The sequence below is a fragment of the Bos indicus x Bos taurus genome, chromosome 16, assembly GCF_003369695.1.
Source record: "Bos indicus x Bos taurus breed Angus x Brahman F1 hybrid chromosome 16, Bos_hybrid_MaternalHap_v2.0, whole genome shotgun sequence".
Lineage (NCBI taxonomy): Eukaryota > Metazoa > Chordata > Mammalia > Artiodactyla > Bovidae > Bos > Bos indicus x Bos taurus.
Genome location: NC_040091.1, coordinates 44,209,928 through 44,227,516, shown reverse-complemented (window position 1 = coordinate 44,227,516; position 17,589 = coordinate 44,209,928). Strand labels below are relative to the sequence as shown.

General features: G+C 41.0%; 1 protein-coding gene across 1 annotated transcript in view; it reads right to left on the bottom strand.

Moving 5' to 3' along the window:
- RERE (arginine-glutamic acid dipeptide repeats) overlaps positions 1-17,589 on the bottom strand; it is a 303,344-nt gene that overhangs the window by 140,355 nt on the left and 145,400 nt on the right. Inside the window, 1 exon segment of the mRNA XM_027564998.1 lies at positions 15,905-16,009. Within this exon segment, the coding sequence (XP_027420799.1) occupies positions 15,905-16,009 (105 nt within the window).

The following is a 17,589-nucleotide window of genomic DNA, read 5'->3' as shown; positions in this document are numbered from 1 at the left end:
GAAAAGCTAGTAACATGGTAATATTTGGGGAGCTTTTACTTTCACGTTCTTCTGGAAACATACGGTGTCTTCCCCAGCATCCCTGATATGCAGCAGGACAGGAACAGTAAGTCACAATGCAACTCACCAGCCTCCTTTCCAAGTCCACACCACCCAGGGCTGAGACAATATTCCCAACAAGGGACAACTCCCCATGTGCTGCACCTTCACCCCCACCTCCACCACCACCAGACAAGCCTCAGAGCAGAAGGTAGCTGGTCAGCAAGTAATCTCCCAAAAGTATTTTCCCAAGACAGGAACATGTGGCACAAATGCACAGCACGTAAAACAGTGCTCTAATGACTTACTTCAGTGGACTGGAAACAGAAATTCAACTGTTAACAATAGAGGGTCCGCACAGATCCCAGTAGTTACTACAAGACCTCGTGGTCTAATGAGCTGGCCACACTCGAGCTCCACAGACCAGCGGCCAGCCGAGTGGGAGGACCCAGCCAGAGGTGGTCCGGCTACCCCTATAGCTTCTTGTACACATCTGATCTGCCGAAGGAAAAAAAAAATTTAAGGAGAATAAAACAACCTATGACAGAAAGGCAGTTTTCTTAACAAGTGTTCCTCTAACTCAAACAGTAGATTTTCTGAAATGAGGCAGAAACTTGAGTCCTGCAGGGCTCCCACATGTGAAAGCAAGGCTGAAACATCCAGCTCCTCCAGACTCAAGAATGGAGGACTCCACACTCACAGGAGAGGTGAGAATGGAAGAGTAGAGGTGCTTCTAAAAGAACTGAAAGACAGCAAATTCCAGAAGCAGTGCTACCTGGGATGGGGAAAGGTCAAACTGGCCATCGGCCCCCAATTACCAAAAGCAATGACAGCCCTCAAAGGAATGGGAAAAGAGTTAAAAACGGCAGGTAATTGCAATAACCTTAAATCATCCCTGTGTAATTCACCTCCTTAATCACAACCCCAAAGTGAAACTGCTAGGAGCCAGGTTATACCTCAATAATATTTTTGTTGACTGGAACGTACTGTCAGCCTTCCTAACCTACCACCCAAACCAGGGCCTCCTCATATAGGTATTAACCATGCACAGCTCCGCGCTCACACAGGAGGAGCTCACAGGGAGAATTCCTCTGTCACTGAGGTACAGGACACTCTTCCGGTCCTGTGAGAGTCTCTCATCTGCACAGTCTTCTCTGTCGTATGCTTCCTGTCATCCTCACAAAGGCACAAAACTTAAGTGTTACTTCAAAATTTTTTCCAACTTCTATCAGAAGGAAAAAGAGAAGAAACAAAAAGGGACAATTGATAAAATTCAAAAACTTCTTATCTACTTGGGTCAGAATTCAACTTGTCCTGTATCTGCTTATCATGACTGGCTCCCTAAGTCAACAACGGTGAGAGCCATCCACCTGAGCCTGGTCTGCCAACAGGACGCACAAAAAGCACAGCCGCTCCTCAGAGGAAAGGCTGGTGCCCGGGGCCGTCAAAGAGGGAGCACAAGGCCTGGCCTTGTCGACGCTTCCACCTTCTCAGGCAGTGACTCCTCCTGTCACTCCTTTCCTACAGAATTCGAAAGTCACATGACAAAATACACATACAGGACAAATGCCATCTTTTCCGAAAACAAAGATTACAAACAAAAAACCTGGAACCTCAATATCTAACACAAACGTCACTGAATATCATTTTTTTTTAATTGCCAAGAAATTTTCCACCAGCTCCAAAAGAAAGAATGGATTGCTTCCTTTGGAAGCAACAGAAAATACCATGCCATAACCATTAATTTCTTTAAAAATCCATTTTAAGCTGATACTGTTGCAACCACAATCTAAAACCTGCATATGTCAAAATGTATGCACTATTTCAGACTTTGGGAAAAGATCGCAAGAATTATAATTTGCTCTGGCAAACAGGCTCTCAATCAAAACAAGTTCCACCCACCTTCAAAGCAACCAATAGCTGCCCACCTACTACCCTCCCTAAAACATCCAAACAGAGCGGCTCTTGGGCCCGGGCGTCCCCCCCAGCCACACACAGCCTGGCAGCCTGCAGGTCTGCTCTGCAGGTGCCGAAGGTGAACGGGCTCTGCAGCAGGGACCCAGTGAGGCTTGCTTTAAATCGGCACCAGAGAGGAAGGGGTGAGGGAAAGGGGAAGAGGACAGAGATCTAAGACACTCTACATCTGCTTCGTGCATCTCTGAGCAGACCCCACTCTCAGCTCTGATCTCACACTCTGCTCTACCACCTACACGGCCAGCCGGGGCTGAATGCAAGGCTCTCAGAAACATGCACTAGGAATGATGAGATGATTCATACACATCCTCAGAAGTGAGAGACGACAGCCCAAACCATCACACTCCTTCCGGGAGGCCAGAGAGAGAACGCCTACCTGCAGGGGCTGAACGGATCATCCATGACTAAGAGAGGCTCTGGTGAGTCTAGCTGTGTCCCTGCACCTCCACTTACTGTGGAAACTCTGCCCTTTTCTACTCTCACAACTCAAAATGGAGGCACATGCGGTCTGAGAGCCCTCGCGGAGCTCGCACTGAGCTTGTGCTATGACCTAAGCCTTCACGCAGAACGCAGAAACTTCCCCCTCACACTGACAGGACTGAGCATGTGCTGTGACCCTCCCTCATCCATACACTGTCTCTCCACGCAATCAATCTCAACCCTGCTGTTTCCGTAAATAAAGCCCAGCCAACAGACTGCAGCTTCTCCCGCATACCAAGCTAGTGTGAAGGGAAGTGGGGCCGCGGAAAGGGGATCCCAGACAGCCAACTCCAGGGGCCTCGCCGGCCTGCCACCCACAGGCTGCAGACAAACACCCTGCACTGTCTAGACAACAGCAAGTTCTGTTTGGTCTTTTTTTTTTCTCTCAAAGATAAATTATGGTTTTAAATAGCAAGATGAAGAAACAGAGTTAAAAAGCACAGATATGCGTGATTATACATGAGACTAATGAACAGAATATTGGCATCTACCTAAAAACAGAGTGGCAGCTACATAAGGGAAAGAACCCCACAAATTTCTTGTGGAAGACTGTACACGTTTGGGGAAAGGATATACAAGCAGTTCTGGCCAAGTTCTGGAGTACTGGGTATCATCACAGCCACAGGCGCAGAGTGGACAGTATAGCTGAAGAGCAGCTCAACAATACTGGATTTTATACAAAGAGTATAAGCTCCCTTAGATAAGAAGTTCTAAAATTGCCTAAATAAGACACAAAACATCTAAAGTGATACAAACCCAACCAGGGGTGCTTAGCAAAAGGAATGTACTGCTAACAATAAAAACACCACGAAGGTTCAAATCGAGAGGCCAATGAACACCCAGGTACCTAAAAAATATCAGTTTAGGTCTCTTGATTCAGAACTGGAGGCAACTCTTTAGAACACTGCCTATGAAGCAAAATTCATGTAAAAATTTAATCAGAAGCAATTTCTAAAGTCACATAGACATACTGAGCACTAAAAAGTATCCAAGTCTGTACCAGCCCAGACATTTTTTGTTCAAATCCTGAAAAACACATTTTATGCCCTCACCCTTGACCTCCACTTTCAACAAAACAGAAGCTGGGCTGTCAGCCATATAAGAAATCCTAGTTCTGGATGTGTATGTGGGCTTAGTTTCCATTTGTAAACTTGAAAAGGAATACCATGAAACTCCCCCAAATTTATAAAGGACTAGAGAGGGTAGGAAAGAACAGTGCCAATTCTGTTTGCCATTAATGTAATTGAGTGTGGAAAAATTAAAAGCTGCTTAAAAGGATATACAGGGTCCTCAAGATTCCCAAAGTAAACGCAGGATCCATTCCATTTCCTTGGATCTCCTGTTTACGCTTTCAGATAAACTGAACTGAGACTAAGATAAAATGAAAAACTCTTGTCATGCTAAAAAAATTGTAACACAAGACTTCACTTAAACAAGTTTTACCTTTGACCTACAATGTGAAACAAGTATCTACAGGTTGGAAGATCATCTTCCCTACTGGTATGAAAGGTAACATGTCCCCAAAAGTGTGTGACTAGAAACTGCCTAGAGAAAAAAAAAGCTCTTTAAACTAAGAGCAAATGAATTAAAACCCAGCTGTGCATTTAGTCTCTAAGTCATGTTCAACTCTTTGCAACTCCAAGCCTGCCAGGCATCTCTGTCCATGGAATTTTCCAGGCAAGAATATTAGAGTGGGTAGCCATTCCCTTCTCCACAGGATCTTCCCAAATCAAGGATGGAACCCAGGTCCCCTGCACTGCAGGCAGATTCTTTACTGACTGAACCACAAGAGAAGCCCCATAAAAGCTCCTAAATTGCTTGAAGAAATCAAATAAAATAACAACTTAATAAATTTATCATTACTCTGAAAAACCATGGGAACCATTCCACAGACCACAGCACAAACCTCAAACTGAGTCCGCTGAAGACCCAGCTCTAAGTTCAATCCAACCTCAGAATATGGGGTCAGCTCTCCTCCTCAACGGAGAAAATTAAGGAGCCCTGAGACCTGAAAAGTAAGTAAGCTAATGCACCCCTTATAACCACACATTCCAATTCTAGAAATGGTCCTGATTTCCACTGACCAAGCATGGTCCTACGCTGGGGACACCTTGGAACTCTGCTCAGTCCTTACGGGCCTCCAAGACCCAGGACTTATTTTCTCCCTCAGCTGTCTTGAACATTGAATGTGAAAGTTGCTTTGTTGTGTTCAACTCTTTGCGACTCCATGGACTATACAGTCCATGGAATTCTCCAGGCCAGGATACTGGAGTGGGTAGCCTTTCCCTTATCCAGGGGATCTTCCCAATCCAGGGATCAAACCCAGGTCTCTCGCACTGCAGGTGGATTCTTTATCAGCTGAGCCACAAGGGAAGCCCAAGAACACTGGAGTGGGTAGTCTTTCCCTTCTCCAGTGGATCCTCCCAACCCAGGAATCGAACCCGGGTCTCCTGCATTGCAGGCGGATTCTTTACCAACTGAGCTCTCGGGGAAGTCCTACTAGATGCTTCCTCACTCCTGACAACCTGCCTGGACCTCAACTTCTGCCACTATGCTTCTCTAACTCGTCATCTGGCTGCCTGCAGAGCTATTCAAGCAACTTGCACAACAGACACCCAAGTGCTGGGTCTTCCCAGAAGCCCTGTGACCCTGGTACCTATACACTGTCTCTGGATCCCAGACCTCCTAGTCCTCTCTCCTCCAATTAATCCCTAGTGATCAACAGGTCAAAGATGAACACTTCTAAACAGATTAAAGGGGCGCCAAGCAGGTGAAATGCACATATTACACTAATAGATTCTTTCTAAAACTAAAAAGGTTTATTAGATAAAAACTGACTGAATAATCACTCTGTCCACCATAATTCTAATTTTTGGTGAGCAGAAAATTTACGTTTATCAAAGGTAAAGTAAGAGCTATAATATGGAAATTTCTTAGACTTTAAAGTGCTTGGTACTCTCCAGAAATAGAAAAATGTCTTATTTACAAACAAGAAGTTAAAAAGCAAGAAACAGGAATGAAAAGTTAATATTCAGGAAACTCCAAAGAAAAATACTCACTGGAAGAAAGATACCCTATTTGACATTTAGTCAGTACTACTGATTAAAGTACTGAAGAGTACTACTACTACTACTCTTCAATACTGTAGTACTACTACTCTTCCTTTTAAGAGATGAGAAGGTTTCAGAAACAGCTTGTTTAAAATTTTATTCTGAAGTCGTCCTTGGTGTATGGAAATGGACCTGAGTTTTATATTTATGTTGATCTTTTAGCCAGCATACATGCTGATTTATCTTACCACATCTAATCATTAGCTCATAGATTTTCCTCTGGTAAAAATACTGCATCATTTTAATAAAAGTTCATTTCTTCATTCCCAATCCTCACATAGCTTCTTTTTCATCTCTTGATGGTGATGGGAGTCTTTCTGTTGTTTCTGATTTTAGACAAAATACTTCCAACACTTCACCTTTAAGGGTGGTGGTCTGCAGTAGGTTTTCAGTAACCATTCTGTCAGGATGAGGGAGCTGCATTCTACAGTTGACTTGCTAAGAGGTACTCCCGTCCCTGTCCCCACAAACACTGAATGGGTGTTGAATTTCATCAAGTGCTTTTTCTCCATCAAGATGACTGTATATTTTTTCTTCTTTAATATGTTAAAAAAATAATAAAGTATGCTACAGATAAATTATTAAACTATCTGTGTATTCTATAAACCCAACTTGAGTATTTTTTAATGCTTTGCCAGATTCCGTTTCCCCACATTTTATTTAAGCACTTTACATGCATGTTTGTGATCTATAACTCTTACTTTTTTATCTGGTTTTGGAATAAAGGTTTTACTTGTCTCATAAAATAACTTGGGAAACCTACACCATTTTTCTCCATTCTCTAGAAGGCTGGTAGAATTCACCTGTAAAGCATGAGTTTAATTTTTTTTTCCTGTTGTCCTAATGAGAACAAAAGGAGAAGTTCTGTCTAAATTATGAAAACTGCCTTTAAAGGGAGAAGGCATGCATTTCTTACCTACTCCTTCTTTCTTCCAGCCTTAAATCTGGGTGTTATGGCTACCATTCCATCACCACCTTGAGCACAAACTAACAGCTAAAGTTAAGGATCACAGAGGTGATGCAGAGCCTCATACCAGCCTAGGACTGCTTCCTTTCAGACTATGCTTACATAAAAATTAAAGTTCTATTTTGTTTAAGCCTAGTATACAGTCTCTTTCTGACAGTTCTAGCAATGACATTCTTACCATTTATCTGATTCAAGTTGATGACACACAGTTTCTTCCAACATTTTGTAATTTTTGACAGTGAGCTCAGAAGTCAAAGATATTTTATCTGTACATAGTCTACATGTTTGAATTAGGGCATGTACTTCCCCCAAAATTGCACATGCTTCTGTCAGGTGTCCAGGGTGGCTTTCTATATTATCTTCTCATGATGGGGTTCTTGTATTTTTCAAGAGTGCAAATTTAAGCCTAAACTGTCTTGGGAGCATGGAGAAGGCAATGGCACCCCACTCCAATACTCCTGCCTGGAAAATCCCAGGGATGGAGGAGCCTAGTAGGCTGCAGTCCAGGGGGTCGCTAAGAGTCGGACACGACTGAGTGACTTCACTCTCACTTTTCACTTTCATGCATTGGAGAAGGAAATGGCAACCCACTCCAGTGTTCTTGCCTGGAGAATTCCAGGGATGGGGGAGACTGGTGGGCTGCTGTCTATGGGGTCACACAGAGTCGGACACGACTGAAGTGACTTAGCAGTCTTGGGAGCAAGGCCCAAAGTTACGAATTATAAGACGACTTCTCGATCTCTTCCCCCTGTTCCTTTTTTGGTCTGGAGTCCCAAACTTAGACATGTTTCTCTGTCATTTTCCTCTAGTCCCAGATATGTTAACTAGTTTATCCTTCCACCAAAAGAATAGACCTTTGATGACCCTAACTTCACACAGGCTCTCAGCTCCAACTTCCTAAACCCCTGAAATCAAAACCTCATCTCCTATACCTGCTGAGTGTCAAAACCAAAGATCTGCATGAAGATGAGCAAATGACTCAATTCCTCTCACTCCGACTCCTAAAATTTTTAGTTTCTCTTCATTCTTGTGAGCTCAGCTCTGCATTTAAAAGTTCTGTGGTATTTTATGCAGTATTTGTAGATGTTCACTGCAAAAGGGTTTTTGGAATGATCAAATCTGGGTTTTGGTCCTATTAAAGTTCTTTAGTAGGCTGTGTTTCCAAATACATATGCTGTCTCTCAACTGTCTCCAATTCCTGCCACCTCTGGTGAATGTTTCGAGAGCTCAAATGTGATGACACAGGAAAAGCAAACCAGAGAATATTTATATGCAGCTCCAGCTTTTTGTCCCCAAAAGCTGTACAAAGACCATGAGCCATTATGAGTAGAAAAGATGACTTCACTAAAACAGAAGTGAATTTTGAAATGTCTCAGATCCAAATTCACTGAAATAAGGAAAATCCACTCACACTCGCTTTTCAGCTGAAGTACAAATATTTATGTTGAAAAAGGACGGTCACAATGTTCTTTGATCATGCTATTTAAACAATGAGAAAACCATAAATGTCCAATAATATGAACTGAATAGAAAAATTACAGCACATCCCTAGGATGGTATATACAAGGTGCTCGTCACAAATGTTTGTAAAATGTTTCATAACATGGAATTATGTTCTTAGCAGAAGAAGATGGACAAATAGAGGAATGTGTGATTACTTGTACATTATGTATAAACATATTAATTATAATCTTAATATACACACAAATACCTATACAAGCACAAAGATATATATTTAAGGAAAAACACAAATATGATTTATAGAATTACCATTATAACACTTTTGCTTCTTTAATTTTTAAATTTGTCAAGTTATTCTTTAGTAGGTACATGTTTTTCTTTATTAGAAAAACAAAGTTATTTCCCAAAACAGCCAGAAGAAAATATGTTGTATATGAATCAATCTATGATGAAACCATAGAAATTAACAGCACAAAGTTTTGAGTCAAACAGCATTGGGGTTTCCTGTTTACTAACTGTATGCCTTAGGCATCTATTTAATATAATATCAATTTTTCCTCATTTATAAAATAAAGATAATGCCAACCTAACTGAGCCTTTACAGGAACAAAATAATTAATCTAAGAGTAAGCATTCACTGCATGGCAGTAGGAGTCGTTATCCCACACACCTTGAACAGATGATATTACAAATTTGATTCCTAGAGGTCACACTAATAAATAGCAAACGATAAACCTACTAAAATTACAGCTCAAGAAGTCAAAATCCGTCCATGTGTGAGAGAGAGCAGAGTCTGGGACAGGAAACTGGAAGTAAAGATAGGACACTGAGATGAAATTTTCTACTGTTAAAGATGAGATAATTATAAATAAGGAAAAGCAAAAAAAAAAAATTAGCAAGAACCTTGTGGTATTAGACTAGAATTGGAAAGTTTGGTATGAACTCATGGACGGACAGACACACACAGAAATGTAGGTGTAAACACAGCATGCATTACCTCCCTGACCCTCAGCCTCCGAGCCCTGTTCACTTTGGAGGCCTGAGAACATGACACAAAGCAGTGAACACACGGAGCACCTGATCCGGGTTCCTAAGTACTATTCACCAAAATGGGACCTCAAAGTGAATGACAGTAACAGATTATAACCTTAGACAGCAAGGAGAGAAATCCAGTCAATTCTAAAGGAAATCAACTCTGAATATTCACTGGAAGGACTGATGCAGAAGCTGAAGCTCCAATACTTCGCTCACCTGATGTGAGCTGACTCACTGGAGGAGACCTTGATGCTGTGAAAGACTGAGGACAAGAGGAGAAGGCAGTGGTAGAGGATGAGATGGTTAGATATCACCACCAACTCAATGGACATGAATTTGAGAAAACTCTGTGAGATATTGAAGGACAGAGGAGCCTGGCTGCTGCAGTCCATGGGGTTGCAAAGAGTCACAAAAGACATATCAACTGAACAACAATTACAACAGATTAATCGGCAACCATTAGTCCACCCTGATATAAATGAATAATTCAAACTATTATGAGGAAGAAGGTATCTACAGGGTCTCAAAGCAACTACCTTACAAAATGGTCATCAATTGTAAAAGGAAAAAGAGAAACTGTACAATTGCAAAACCTGGCAAATACCACCTTATTCAACAAATGAGAATGAACATTACCAGTAATGGGACAAACTAGAATTGTATAACACAACAGGATGTAGAAAAAAGAACACACATTTGCAGTGTCCCTGTCAAAGATATATGATGTAAATCTAATGAGAAGGAAACATCATCAATGCAAAGTGAGCAACAGTCTACAAAACAATTAGCTGATAATCTCCCAAAGTACCAACATCATGGTGAAGGAAGGAGAAACTTGTCTGATTGAAAGAGACTGAACAGACCTATGACAACTAACCACGTAATGCTGCACTGGATTCCTTCTGCTATAGCCTTTTGTTTAGAAACTTCAGAAGGGTCTGAGAACTCCAGGGCAATAATGTTTCCTTGACAATTTCCTGATTCTGAAGGCAATATTGGGGTTATGTAAGAAAATGCCCTTGTTCACAGGAAATACACAGACTATTAGAGTGTGATATAGCCTCCTGGTGACAATTATTTTCAAATGGTTCAGTTAAACAGAGGTTTTCTACTGCACTTGCAACAGTTCTGTATGGTCAAGACTGTTTCCAAACAAAGTAAAATGAAATGAATCAAGCAAGTAAAACACTCAGCACAGTGTCAGGTAAACAATATCGCTATGATTAATAACATGATTGTCACCATTGTGGGGAAGATTAAATACAAATTCTTGCAAGTGCCTCTGTTTATGATTACTACTAAATGTAAGGATAATAATAGTTAAGCTTCAATATTGCTTAAAAAAAAAAAAAAGAACCCTGCTTCCTGGAAAAAGATAAACAGAGAGGGCACAGGTGAATTCAGGTGATCTACTTGCTTTCTACCTGATTACCAAGAGATGACTCATGTTCAAGGCGCAAAGAAGCAAGAATATAATCAGATGTTTCATGCTACAGCCAAAGTCTTAGAAGAGCCCACTGATGCTTGTATAAAACTGTATTACAGAGTGGGATTGCCCAGGGGCCAGCTGATACACAGAATGCTACATTTTAAATAACCTTGCTGCTGCTGCTGCTGCTGCTGCTGCTAAGTCGCTTCAGTCGTGTCCAACTCTGTGCAACCCCATAGAGGGCAGCCCACCAGGCTCCCCTGTCCCTGGGATTCTCCAGGCAAGAACACTGGAGTGGGTTGCCATTTCCTTTTCCAATGCATGAAAGTGAAAAGTGAAAGTGAAGTCGCTCAGTCGTGTCTGACTCTTCGAGACCCCATGGACTGCAGCCTACCAGGCTCCTCCATCCATGGGATTTTCCAGCCAAGAGTACTGGAGTGGGGTGCCATCGCCTTACTATCCCCTTTTCCTTACTATTCCTAAACACACCTTAGAGACCCAAGGTATTCTTATTTAGCAAGGGGAAACAAAGGGACTGGATCCTGGGAAAATCCATGCTTAATAATTTAAGAATAAAGGCACCTCTTTCACATGGCCACTCTGCAAACCTGTTCTTCCTAGGACCCTACTCACTATTTCCTCCTTCCCCTCCTAACTCACTGGTCTGAGGCAGAAAGGTAAGAAAAACTTTTCCAAGAAATGAAAGGTATAGACTCAGAAAAGGTCAAAATTCTCACACACGCGCACACACACACACGGCACTGGCCAACAGGTTGAACCTACAGAGGTGGGGCGATGGGAAGATGAGGGAAAGAACAAATATTCAATAATCCCCACCCTGAGCTACACGGAGAACACTCTCATTTGCTATAAAAAGCCCAAATCGCTCTCTCAGTATTTTTTTTCCAATTTTGCCTCGCAAATTTTTCAATAAAATATTCTGACTGTAGAAATGTATTATTTCACATCAACATCACTCACATACTTACTGTAACTGTTCAGTCAGTTTCATCATGGTCAATGAAGGAATTTACCATACATTTTTAGCAACTGTATGTTCTCAAAGATTTTATCATATTCCAAGGAGAGGCAAGAATCCCCAGTGCTTGGACGTCTACATGTCAGCAAAATCAATCTCACAGTTAACAATCTACCTGGTAGAAGGAAGACTTCTTAGGAAGTAGCTCATGTTTTGCTTTTGGATTTAACATTTTACAGGGTTTTTAAAAAGATATTTCTCAATCTTTTCTTCAAAAGAAAATTTATAATTATTTTTGCAATTCCTGAGAAGCAACTAAAAATCTTGACAGTTTATAAAAGCTACCCTGTTTTTGTTTTCCCCATTCTACTAAAGCTGAAAACGGTCCAGGAAGTACAAGCTTTACCTATGGACACAGAGATGAAGTGGCAGCACAGATCAGAACCCAGGCTGCCTGGGTCCAAAAGGGGAGATCTTTCCAGGTGGCTGGTCTTAACAAAATGATCAAGCAGTCAGATTAAATGTTCATGAGGTACTAGACAAAAAACAGGGACAAGAAATGGACGGATGGAACTAGGTCTCTATGGCCTGGCTCTTTTTCTAAGCAAGGATCAATCCTACTTTAGTTCAACCAAGGATATTGGTGTTTTGGCCAAATACATATATACGGGCTGCTGCTGCTGCTAAGTCACTTCAGTCATGTCTGACTGTGTGACCCCATAGACAGCAGCCCACCAGGCTCCCCAGTCCCTGGGATTCTTCAGGCAAGAACACTGGAGTGGGTTGCCATTTCCTTCTCCAATGCATGAAAGTGAAAAGTGCAACTTGGTGTTATGTACTAGGACCTCTAAGCTGAAATTTATTGACTTTATTTAAAGTTTCTAACCAGATTTTAGATAAGACACTTCAAAGAAAATGAGAACATAATGACATTATGTTGCAGGGCATGCTGACTGCAGAAGTAAATTTGGAGTGAAGCTTATCTGTGGAGCAAAAGTGAACACTCCCTGAGTGCAGAAACATTAAAACAAACTCCAAAAGGAAACTCCAGTTACTGAAGGTTCCAAGTTCTCTCTCATTTGCCAGCCCCTTGTAGTCTGTATTGTTGAGTTCAGTTCAGTCGCTCAGTCACGTCTGACTCTTTGCGACCCCATGAACCGCAGTACACCAGACCTCCCTGTCCATCAGCAACTCCCGGAGTCCACCCAAACCCATGTCTATTGAGTCGGTGATGCTATCCGTACTTAAAGCTAAAAGGACTTCTCTGGTGGCTCAGATGGTAAAGAATCCGCCTGCAATGCAGGAGACCGGGGTTCAATTCCTGGGTCAGAAAGATCCCCTGGAGAAGGGAATGGCTACCCACTCCAATATTCTTGCCTGGAGAAGTCCATGAACAGGAGCCTGGTGGGCTACAGTCCATGGAGTTGCAAAAAAGCTGGACACAACTGAATGACTAATAACTCTTCACTAAAGCTAGAAACATCTACTCCCGTATTTTTTGCTCAAGTTTAGTTCCTTAAATGTCATGGTTAGCAAGAACACAATATGACAATCCCTGAGCCAAGATCCTTAGGACTAGAGGATTTTCAGATGTAAGAACTTCTTGGATTTAGGAAGTTCCATAGTTTATACATCACTTAATACCCCAGCAGTGTCTGAGCAATGACCCCTATCCTATCATATTGGTAATTTGTAGTCAAAGTTGTGCAAAAAGCAAACTGAACTATATTAGGAGTATAAAAAGTCTCATATCAGTTCAGGCCAACTTTGACCTCATGGTCAAATGAGAGTTTTAGCACCCAACTTAGAAATTTTTTTTGATTTTCAGAGCTTTCAAGAATGTAATAATGAAGTTAGGGAGGAAAAGTAGCCTATAAAAGGATCTGTGATAAATGTTAGAAGAAGGAAAAAAAACCTAACATTCAGTGCTGGCTAAGATGCTAAATAAATTACAGAAAATTACCTAAGTCAACTGTTAACTACCATCAGAAAATTTGCTATGGAAATATCTTCATCTTAAACTTCAGTTTTAGCTGCTCACTTAGAGTTCCCACACTAATTAAAGGGAGGGAAACAGTCATCGAAGTTAGGAGTCACAGAATCATTCTTTAACCTCCAGTGGTCTTACTGATCAGTCAGTGCACCATCTCACAGGATTATTATTACAACAGTCTGATAATCCTCTCCAGATGACTCGGGGCACCAAGTCAGCACACAACACCTGGCAGACACCATCCCATGCTGGTCCCGCTCATCCACATGGTAGATAACCATATGAGAAACCAGCTCACCCCACTGCCCCCTCCCTCACAAACCTGAAACAAAGGCAGAAACAAAGAGCATGCACCCCGAGCATTCTAAGGACTGCGTTGTGCATAAACCAGGAGGAGAAGACACACAGTTTTCTAAACTCTGCTAAATCACACACACACTTCTGATGATTTGAGAAACTATGGGATGTGTACATCAAACCTAGAACTTCAGAGGGAGAAAGTAGTGTTCATGGTGAAACCAGTGAGCTTGTGTCACACTGGCTCATCACTGGAAACATTCACACTCACTTTTTGGGACCTGCCACCAACTTATCACTTAAAAGGACACATTAAAATTTTATTTGATGAACTGCTCAATTCATCCAACAACCCCCAGGCTCTTACACTACACCAACACAAGCTGGACACAGGGAACAAGAACAGAAATGAATGAATGGGACTAAGGCCAAAGCACTAGAGTGATTCAGGATGCAGAGCCTGTAAAAGTGCTGCTACAGGCATGGTTCAGTGTTGCCTTTTCAGCTGAGATAAGTAATAATAGATTCCTCTATCACACGCCTAACTCAGGTTTTAAAGCAAAATTGATGGCAAGTATCAATGAAGTATCATGACTGCCAGCAACATATAAAAAAATGAGACAAGAGTTTGTGTTTGAGTCTTCAGCCTAACACAGGTAAGTTACAAATCACTGTAAATAAGCATTCCGCAAAAATAGATGCAAAACCAAAGCTAGTGAAAAAAGAATCTGACTGGCTGTTCTGAACCCAAGAGCTAAACACTTAAAACACAAAATTCCCTCAAACAATCTAACTTGTGCAATATGACAGCTACTATCACAAAGTTAAATAAACACAACATCATTGTAGTAACAGACAACTGTGCATCCAGACAGAAGACCAAGTTCAAGTGTCCCACACTTCACTGGGGCAACAAAAAGATATGACCAGGCAGCTAATTAACACATATGTAAAATAAACATTCTGAAACAGAAGGTGCTATTTAAACATTACTGCTGATCACCTTCTCTGTCATTGGAATAGAGCATACTTTTGAAAATGAAAACGAAACTCAAATTCATTGTTTTTTTTTTTAAAGGTAAGCAAAAAAGGTGACTATTACCCCATAGCTGTTGTCTAGTATACATATGGAGAGAAAGACTAATATATATGTTCCAACCGAGCTTAATTCAGCCTCTTAGAACCACAAAAAAGAATACGTTCCCTTTTATTGACCCTAGTTTGATGACCTAAACAGCAACATTCTAAATGTTATCTATCATTTCTCAGCATCTCCCAGAAACAAGTTTTCACTAAAACAACACACATCATACAATTATACTTAACGTAGTTCTCCCACTAACTTCCTTGAGCCAAGCATCTTTCATTTCTTACTCAATCACTGTACTTGCAGATTATGTCCTGATTGTCCTGAGCAAGCATAGACTACCTGGTCATCTAATGACCTCTCATTTTTTAAAATCCTTAATAAAACACACAGTCACATGAGTGATACAAGATAAATATGAATACATACAGTCTTACAGACATTCTCTCATGGGATGAGTTAAAATTACAGCCTATTAGAGACAAACAATTTCTTCTGTTAAATTATAGTATTTTGACTCTGTTGCTTTTCATTCAAAAAGTAATAATTCTATTTACCAAGATGGCTGAGAAATGGATGTATCCATCTTATACTAGCAGTCTTACTAGAGATATTTCAGTGAGTGTTCCTGGGGATTTATTAAAGGAACAAATTACTAATCAACACAACCACAATGTCCTAGTATTTTCAGTATGGTATAATGGAAAGTTTGAATGAATGTTCATGAGAGTACAGTTCATAATAAGTTCAAAATACAGACCAACGAAACATACGTCTTTATCTTGCCCTCTGCAAACCCAAATTTCTCACTTTTCCTTTTCTTAATGAGTGAGGCAGCAGGGGGCAAGCTGCTTTAGATACCACAGACATTAATTACAGCTCTTTTCAAAGAGATTTACTACAGGACTTTGTGTCTCTCTCTCTTTCTTTCTCATCTTAGGAGAATATGCCCAGAAGTGCAGACAAACACACACACACAGACACACGCGCGCGCGCATGCGCGCGCACGAGAAGCTGAAGTTCTCAACCTAGGGGCCCATGTGATGCACTTACCTTGTCTCAGGGTTGTAGCCTAGTATGTAGAAGAATGAATCCACTCGGGCCTTAAACTCTCTAGCAGCAAATATGTCAGAAAAATGGGAGATGTTACACTTCCCTCTGAAAATAAACAAACAAAAAATGTTAGCAATACTGTCAACTGCTTTGTAAATCAAAATACTGCTGGCAGAAGAACTGATGTTTTTGAACTGTGGTGCTGGAGAAGACTCTTGAGAGTCCCTTGGACTGCAAGGAGATCCAACCAGTCCATCCTAAAGGAGATCAGTTCTGGGTGTTCACTGGAAGGACTGATGATGAAGCTGAAACTCCAATAATTTGGCCACCTGATGTAAAGAGCTGACTCATTTGAAAAGATCCTAATTCTGGGAAAGATTGAGGGCAGAAGGAGAAGGGGACGACAGAGGACGAGATGATTGGACGGCATCACCGACTCAATCGACATGGGTTTGGGTGGACTCTGGGAGTTGGTGATGGACAGGGAGGCCTGGTGTGCTGCAGTTCATGGGGTCGCAAAGAGTTGGACACAACTGAGCGACTGAACTGAACTGAACTGGTAAGAGGTATGTAATAAAAAGTACTCTTTCCCTTATAAAAAAAAATATTACTGCTGGAAAGGTAAGAGTGAGGGAGATGTAACTCAATCCATAGTACTCCAAGAAAATGCAGAATATGGTGACAAACTCGTTAATTATCTATTCAGAAAAATGGGAGTTTCCCCCCAAAATAAGAAAATGTCCAATAATACATATATTTTTTGTTTCATGACTGCTTTTACCTACAACTTTACAACATAACTGCTTTTATCTCAGTCTTATAATAAAATTAAACAACAAAGATAAACTAAGGGCAGGATTGGGATTAAAGGATATGAAATATTTGGGGGGAAAATTTAAACCACAGTCACACTACTTTACCCAAAAATCCACCTAAAGTCTTTGTAATCATCAAAGCAAAATGGGCCTTTTCCTCCTGCTGCCTTAAGATAAGGAGCAAGTGTAACTGAGTATGGAAGAAATTCACTGTCTTGGAAATTAAAACCTGGAGAAATTTTAACTTTTTAAATATATACATGTGTTTGAATATATAAATACACAACTTTATATATATATATATATAAATACAAATTTCAGTATATATATATATGTATATATATATATACAAATATATATATATATAAAAATACAAATTTCAGTAACTAAAAATTTTCACGTAACTGTAGTGTAAATGACTACACTGGAAAATACTTTTCCATCGAAATGCAGTAAGGCAGGTTCATCTACTAACATAAGTTAGACCACAATATAGTTGAGCGTTCTACATTACTTAACTCCTGAAGCAGAGTTTCCAGGCTCCAAATGTAAATGTCATTTACATCACATCATGAGGTACCGCCCACCTCCCCATGACACACACCTATGCACACACTGGAGTGTTGGGAGAACTTCTGAGATTCCCAAGAAGACAGGGAGGTTTTAAGAATTTCAACTCCCTCAGCCATTTAGGCAACTTTAACATCATTGCTACTGCTACTGCTAAGTCGCTTCAGTCGTGTCTGACTCTGTGCGGGCCCACAGACGGCAGCCCACCAGGCTCCCCCGTCCCTGGGATTCTCCAGGCAAGAACACTGGAGTGGGTTGCCATTTCCTTCTCCAATGCATGAAAGTGAAAAGTGAAAGTGA